The following is a 7082-nucleotide window of genomic DNA, read 5'->3' as shown; positions in this document are numbered from 1 at the left end:
CCTGCTGAATTGTTAGCTATACAAGTGTATTTCCCACTGTCTTCCATGGTCACCGCTGGAACAGACAGGATGTCGCTGATCAAGTAGTTCTCATTTTCAAAGCTAAGATTTTTAGTTCTCATGACCTGTCAGGCAGGGAAAGAACATCAGGCACATTCTTGGAAGGGCTGAGAGTGGAATTGAATGATATTTACAACAAATATACCCACTGCCTCCTGTTCTGGGCTACTGGGCTTTGTTATAGAGCCCTTGTCACTGAAAGCTGTCCATGCAGAGACCAAGAGGCATCTTAAACCCAGGTAATCAGGGCAGATACTCCACAGCAGTTCAGGCTATAGCTATTGTCAGCCTTCTGACTGTAAGCTGTGCTTACATTGTGTGACCTAAACATATCTCATGGTATCTCAACTACTTAATAAAGGCATCAGATATGACAAGGATTTCTAGAAAAACTTATTTAACCAACTGGCAGTTAAAAGTCAGCACAACAGAGATTTTGAAATACATTCCCTTTCTTCACCCGTATCTTTTCTCTGGGGAACTGTGTGTCCTGAACATGTTTGGTGCTTCATAAGCCCTTGCAGGGCTTGGTAGAAAAATGTTGCCTTAGTAGGTACTGTGGCTCCTGCTCAATGAACTCAGCTGAAAGAACATACTTTCCTTCTTTCTTGTAGTAAGATCCTGACAACAGGCAGGGTTTCTTAACCTTGTGTCAACTCAGGGAAAGGATGACCATATTCAGATTTCTACAGCTTGTTTGAATGGCTGCTTTGGTTGGGCAGTTGAAGGCTTTGCTGCAGGTGACTTGGGTCTGAACAGTTCTTACCACTCTATGTCTCCTAGTTTCCACTGATACCCCCTCGAAGCTGCACAACTTACGCTCTTTGCTGCTGTTATCCATCTGATATCATACTTGTGGGAAGGGGCGATTACTCTGCAAGTGACTTTGAAAGGTTCACCCACGATTCGCACATGGTCTATGGGGTCCATCATCACTGAGACAGCCTTCTCCAGTGCTACAAAAAGGGAAGCAGGGAAAGATTCAACGTCAGCTGGCCCAGTGATCCCATGTGCTTTGAAGACTCCCCAGGGCCTAGCTACCTTCTCCTTTCCATCCTCTTCAGCCTCTACCCCTGTCTTTCATCATTCCTTTTTGTGCACATGTCTATGGGAAGCAGTGCAGGTAGGGGAGAGCACAGCAGTCAGTGCTGTGGGTTGAAAGGGAAGAGAAACCTTCTGCCATGGCTATGTCCTGAACATCAGGGAGATAAGTGGACTTATTTTCTGTGTTCTGTGATAGTGTCTGAAAAGAGATGAACACTGCTAAACCCATGGAGGCCCAACTGAGGGAGCCAGTTTGCCAGAAGCTGATGAAATTTTGTCTCCATTAATACCCTTTAAAGGCTGCAGGCTCAGAATGTCTTTCCTACCACTGGGAAGGAGCTTTTCCCTTACTACCTACTGTGTCCTCCCAGAGGACAGTAGCAACACCAATCCTTTACCTTCTTCCACAATCAGTCTCATTCTTGACGACATCTCTATTTTCCCATTTATCACTGCTTGGCATCGGTAAAAGCCCTTCTGCTTTCTTTGCACATTGTATAGTGTTATTCCTTTCTCAGCACTGAAAGAATAGTTGGTACCAGGCAAGACAGGAGAAGAATCATCCATTATCAGAGTCACGTTGGATCCATACTCAGGGGCCGTGATGAGACACGGGAGCTCAGCATTACCACCTTTGGTCATGTAGATCCGAAAAGTTGGGGTGTACCACACGTTATTGGGATCTGTGAAGGCCAGAGAATGGGATCAGAAAATGGATCGAAGCTGAGAAATGCATTCCAGCAAAGGCAAGTCTCCAGCATTGCTACCCAGTGGGAGTTCAATGCTGGGGCAGCTCTGCTCAATGTCTGCCTGACTCAGCCGCCAGAAAAATCACACGACAAGCCCAATTCCAGCTAAGGCATTTGAGGAGAGCACAGCAATCAACTTACAAATGTATATAGCCAAGAGAGACCAAGAAGTATGCTTACCTCTAATTAAACTTTTTACCATAGTATTAGTTTTATTTATCAGACATCCAGATTTCCTGTCCAGGACAGTATCTCTGGTACAAGGGAAGGGAGTTAACTCAAGTGGTGGAGCCTCTACCACAGCATAACTTCTTCTGGGGTAAAAAACTATTTGGGGTTCAGATCATGTTGTGAGGATGCGATTCATGTGGCTCTCTCCCTTATCTGGGGTACTGGCAATAATGTTCTCTGATTTCCAGATGTCACTGTTTGTTACAACACTGACCAGACTTTCATCCCTGTTTTTTTTAAGGAAGGGAAGCCAAGCTAAACAGAGGGAGAAGTCCAGGCCATTCACAGACATGCATGAAATGTAGATGCTCTGTATTCTACCCCAGTGCTTCAGCTGCAGACCTCACTTCATGTGGGTTTACATGGTTGTGGGTGAGCCACTGCCCCACTAGGAGCCTGCACTGCTGCCCCAAGTGCACACACAGCCACAGCCATAGAGGGAACCTGTGCAATGGCCATGCTTCCTGAAAGGAGGGCACTCTGCCAGCATATGTGGGAAGAGGAAAGCACAGTTACCTCGCACAAACAGATGCACTGCTGCAATGCCCTTGTCTCTGCTGTTGACATAAGCACACTTGTAAGTGCCTGTATCCCTGTAAGAGGCATTGTGGATACTGAGCGTGCTGCTGGTGTGGTTGCTGAATGTATCCTTTCGGCTTTTCCATTTGACTTCAGACTCTCCTGAGCAGTGCAAGGTGACTGGATCACCCGTGTTGACAACCAGAGCTGGGAGGTCAGGGCTGATCACTGGGGATGCTGAGCCTACAAAGGAAAGAAAAAGAATGAGAATGCAAAAATGATCCTTAGATGCTCTGTTGGAGTTCACACTGCTCAGCATGAGGTAGCTGAGCATCAGGAAGAGGTGAGGCTTGGGATTTAGACTAGCATTCTGGATCACATCACTCCAGCGATTCTCCATCCCACTAGACCAGTATGACCTAATACTCCAGTGAATGAACTTCAAGGAATAGAAAAATCCCCGTGTGTGAACATTTTGAGCACGAGGACAGGAAGAAGAATCATCTGGAGTTGATTATGCCAGATGCTATCTTGGAAATTATTCCTGTTGGGTTTTACCTCTTCTTGCAACAGTTTTTCCTTTTGTAGCAGAGCTGGAGCTACTGTATGAACTTGGTTAGTCTGCAACACCATTTGGTGAAGTTTAAGCCAAGTCCAGTGGATGGGGGTGTCTTTCTTGCACTGGTGCTGCGATGAACTAGAACAGACCTGGAAAGCTTCTGCAGAGTGGGAGCTCAGTGGGAGCTTCCTTTTGGGAAGGCTGGCTTTTTGGCTGCTGGGTAGAGGATTCTGAAGGACACCTACTTATGCCTCATAGTCACACAGTGCATTTTCTTCACAGATAGTACCAAATCATTACAAAGCAAGTCAACATTATTATTCATATTCCAGGATGGTAAACTAGGGCATAGAAAAGCTAAATGGCTCGTGAAGGCCCAAAGCCACAGTCATACGTACAGCACACTAGGCCATGCTGGATTTTGGATGCCATCTCTACTTTGAAGATGGCTTCTCCTTTGGCTGAATAAAGGGGAACAGGGTCCCACTCCAGCCCTTCAGTGTCAGAGGGAAATATTTTTTCCCCATTTTGCCATGTCAGCGAGTTCTTTGAGTCACCACCTATATTTAGGGTGGGGGGAAGTGAGAAATGAATCAGTGGCGTGGGGCTAGGGAAGAAGCCGTACCACCACCCCCACACCAGGCCTTCGGGGAGGACAGGAAACACATTGCAAATGGCTATCTGTGCTCAGGGGGCTCTGCACCCCCTCCAGCCCCTATCCAGGGCTATTTTCCCACTTCTGCTTTCTTTCCCAGTCACTAACCCATCCTCCTATCTTAAAGGGATACACCCCCAGGCTGAAATAATAGTAAGTGGAAAGGTAGCTGCCCAATTTATCAATTCGTTGTTCTTCCTATAGGAGGTCACTGCAGGCAGTGCTGGTCTGGTATGGTGGCAGCAGAAACATGGGCAGGCTGAGTTTGGTCTTGTGATGCCTCGAACTGCAGCAGACTGCTCTGGACTCACAGGAGCTCTTTATTTGAAAGATTTGTTGTTCAAATGAACATAAACCCTCCAGTTATCAGGAAATTGGAGAGGGCAAAACACCCTATAATGGCACCATCAGTCCAGCTGCACTTGCATATCCTTCAGGGGAAAGGGGAGTATAGCCAGATATTACAGCCTTTTGCTGCCCAAACCTGTTGCAAGGAGGAGAGAAGTCTGGCTGTGGTCATGGGTACCAAAGACAGTTTAAAGCACATCTCTTCCCAGGTGCTGCCTTGGACACTGTCTCTGTAGCACAGCCAAGAGAAGCAGCATGCACTGATCCTCACCCACCCCTGCTCACAGCTCACTCTGTGTCCAAGGTACAAACGTGTGTCCTGTGCCACCAGCTGTGCTCAGGGCTGTAACACCAGGGCCCATCCATGCGAGCTCAAAGAGCATCATTTAAGCAGTCTTGGTCTGATGCCTCTCTGTGCAATGAAGGGTCAAGAATACAAGACTTGAGGACTAGAGAGCACTGCTGGTGCGTGACAGTGACACAGTTGCCCCAGGGAAACCCAAACAAGGCCTGGATCAAACTCACTGGCCCTGCAGGAAGAAGGAGACCACGGGGAGCTGCAGCATGGAATATTTGACATTTTATCTCCCTGGGGTTTTTTATTAGTGATGCTTTTATCTTTCTGTGGAAAGAGGAAAAGCCTCATTTATTCCCAGAGTGGAGAAAAACATATCCCAGAATCCTTTGCAAAGCAACATTTTCCACATACCCGAGGTAGGACATTCCTCTATTTTTGCTAAGCTGTGTTTTCTAGCAGGGCTTGACACATTTGTGTTGCTTTTACTCTCCATCACTAGCTGCTTTCCCCTGATCTACTCTCTGCTTTAGTTATCCCTCCACATTCAAGGCTTCAGCACCATTTAATGGGGGAGCCAATCTCTTTGACTCATAGCTGCATTCAAATTAGCTCAGGGAAAGACCACGTTGTAACTGGTCCTTGGTTTGGCCACAGCAGGAGGACAAGTCATGTCACTCAAGGACAAGAGTCATGTCACTCTGTCCTTGTTGTCATCAGCCTCCAGATACTCCCGAGATGCTATGGCCAGAAAAGGCTCAGGGTAGGTGGTCTCCGTAACAGTGAAGGAGCCAACAGACTCCTGTCAATGACACAGCCACCACACAAGTAGAGTGAGGACAGATGGGTCAGAGGCACTAAATGCAGGACAGTGCCAGGTGAAGGCCGCCCAAGCGCCCACTCCTTTGTGTGTGCTGGGGATGAGTCACACCAGCGGGTCCTTTTCCAGAATGGGGAAGCAGGGCTGCTGGGGGAGGCTTTCTCCCTGCTGACCAGCATGCAATCTTGCACGAAGCCCGAGAATGTCTCTCTGCTGCTCTCCAGCAGCTTCCGCAGCATTGCCAGTAACTGCTGGCCAAAGATTTTACCACACTTGGGTTGTGTAACCATGACCTCTAGTTACAGCTGCAGGCTCTGTCCCTGCCTCTCCCATGCCAGCCAAAACATTACTTTCCTCTGCTGAAGGTTTGGAAATGGTGAAAAAGGAGAAGTGAAGTCTGGTAAGACAGAGAGCCTCAAGAAACTTACTACAGAAGCCAGTCATCCAGACCTTGACTTGGTCCTGGGGGATAACTAGGCTAAGATCTGGTCCTGGGGGGCACACATACCAGGCCCAAGCTCCCCTTGCTTCCCCCTCAATGAAGAGAGGGAAAAAACTTAAGTCACCTACTGTACTGAGGAAGAGGGTGGGGAAAAGGGTACTTATCACATCTTTCCCATCACATCTCTCCCTGGGTCTTCTACCTCAGAGGTTTAGATTCATCCACAACAAGAAAACAAAAGAAACCCCAGGGAGATCTCTCAAGATGGCCAAGAACAGACCTGAAGGTTTCAAATCCTTCCTCTGCTTGATCTGAAGCTGGGATTTGAGCCCCTGATGCTCTCCCAGCAAAAGCCCAGATCACAGTAGTCATACCACATCAGGACTGCGTACTCTCAAAAGATGCTCCTGCAATCCAAGAGGTAGGAGAAGGAAGTCAGGCTCTGGCTCCAGTTTGAGACTACTGCTTTGGACAGCTTTGGGATACTGCAGGTTTGTGCTGCAGATGGTACAGTCCTGGTCCTTAGACAAATGTTTGTCTAACACCCTGACATGGCAGACCGTGCCTGATGAGGATGTCACAGCTGGTGACCTGCATTGGCCAGTGACTCAAGAAACCTTCTGAGAGATGCTGGCAGATATTGTTATGATCTCAACAATCTGTATCAGACCTGCCTAGTCCCTATTATCTAAAAAAAAAAAAGCATAAAAAAATTAAAAACTCCACAGACTTCACAACACAGTTCCCAGCACAGCAGATCTGGAAAAAGCCTGCTCAGCACAAAGATGTGACTTGAAGTGAAACACCATGCAGTGCAACAGCAACAAGGATGCAAATTTCCTGGGCTGAAAATATGAACACAGCAGCAGCTCAAGAGAGATGCACTACCTCCCTGTTACATGCCCAATGCTTTCCCTCCAGACTGCCCCCTTCCAGGAGGAACTTCCCACCAGCGTCCCATTGTGTGAGGAGAGAGGAAAATTAAGGAAAGTGCCACACAAGATCCATGAGTCTGCCGGCATTTAAGACACAAGATTAGTAATACTGGTTTCTATTTGGCTGCAAACCTCAAAACAGGCTTAGTGACTCTTTCTTGAGGTTGATGTGTTATTGCCTCCTGGAGATCTCCGCAGCCTCAAAAACCAGGCATATGCACCTTTCTCTCCTTAGCTGCCCAAGTTCTGTTTCCAACACAAGATCTAAAACCTGGTTCTACAGCCCTCCTGTGTATGCCAGCATTACCAGAAAACAGCAACCCTGAGACATCTCCAGTCAGGCACGAGGCACATTGTATGGTGCTGATGCAGCCAACTTTCCTGACTCTTTCACTTGAAAGCCAAGCATCTACAGCTGGGCTCCA

General features: G+C 47.5%; 1 protein-coding gene across 1 annotated transcript in view; it reads right to left on the bottom strand.

Moving 5' to 3' along the window:
* The window catches only part of CSF1R (colony stimulating factor 1 receptor), a 19859-nt gene that overhangs the window by 12205 nt on the left and 572 nt on the right, over positions 1-7082 (bottom strand). The window contains exons 2-5 of the mRNA XM_010185075.1: positions 2601-2846; positions 1503-1787; positions 880-1016; positions 1-125 (exon numbers count right to left, since the gene is read on the bottom strand). The exon at positions 1-125 is cut by the window's left edge and continues 2 nt beyond it. Coding sequence (XP_010183377.1) covers positions 1-125; positions 880-1016; positions 1503-1787; positions 2601-2846 — 793 coding nt within the window. The remainder of the gene's footprint in view (positions 126-879; positions 1017-1502; positions 1788-2600; positions 2847-7082) is intronic.

Source organism: Mesitornis unicolor, unplaced genomic scaffold (assembly GCF_000695765.1).
Source record: "Mesitornis unicolor isolate BGI_N332 unplaced genomic scaffold, ASM69576v1 scaffold10965, whole genome shotgun sequence".
NCBI lineage: Eukaryota > Metazoa > Chordata > Aves > Mesitornithiformes > Mesitornithidae > Mesitornis > Mesitornis unicolor.
Note: the sequence above shows the minus strand (reverse complement) of the source record. Positions and strands in the feature narration are given on the sequence as shown.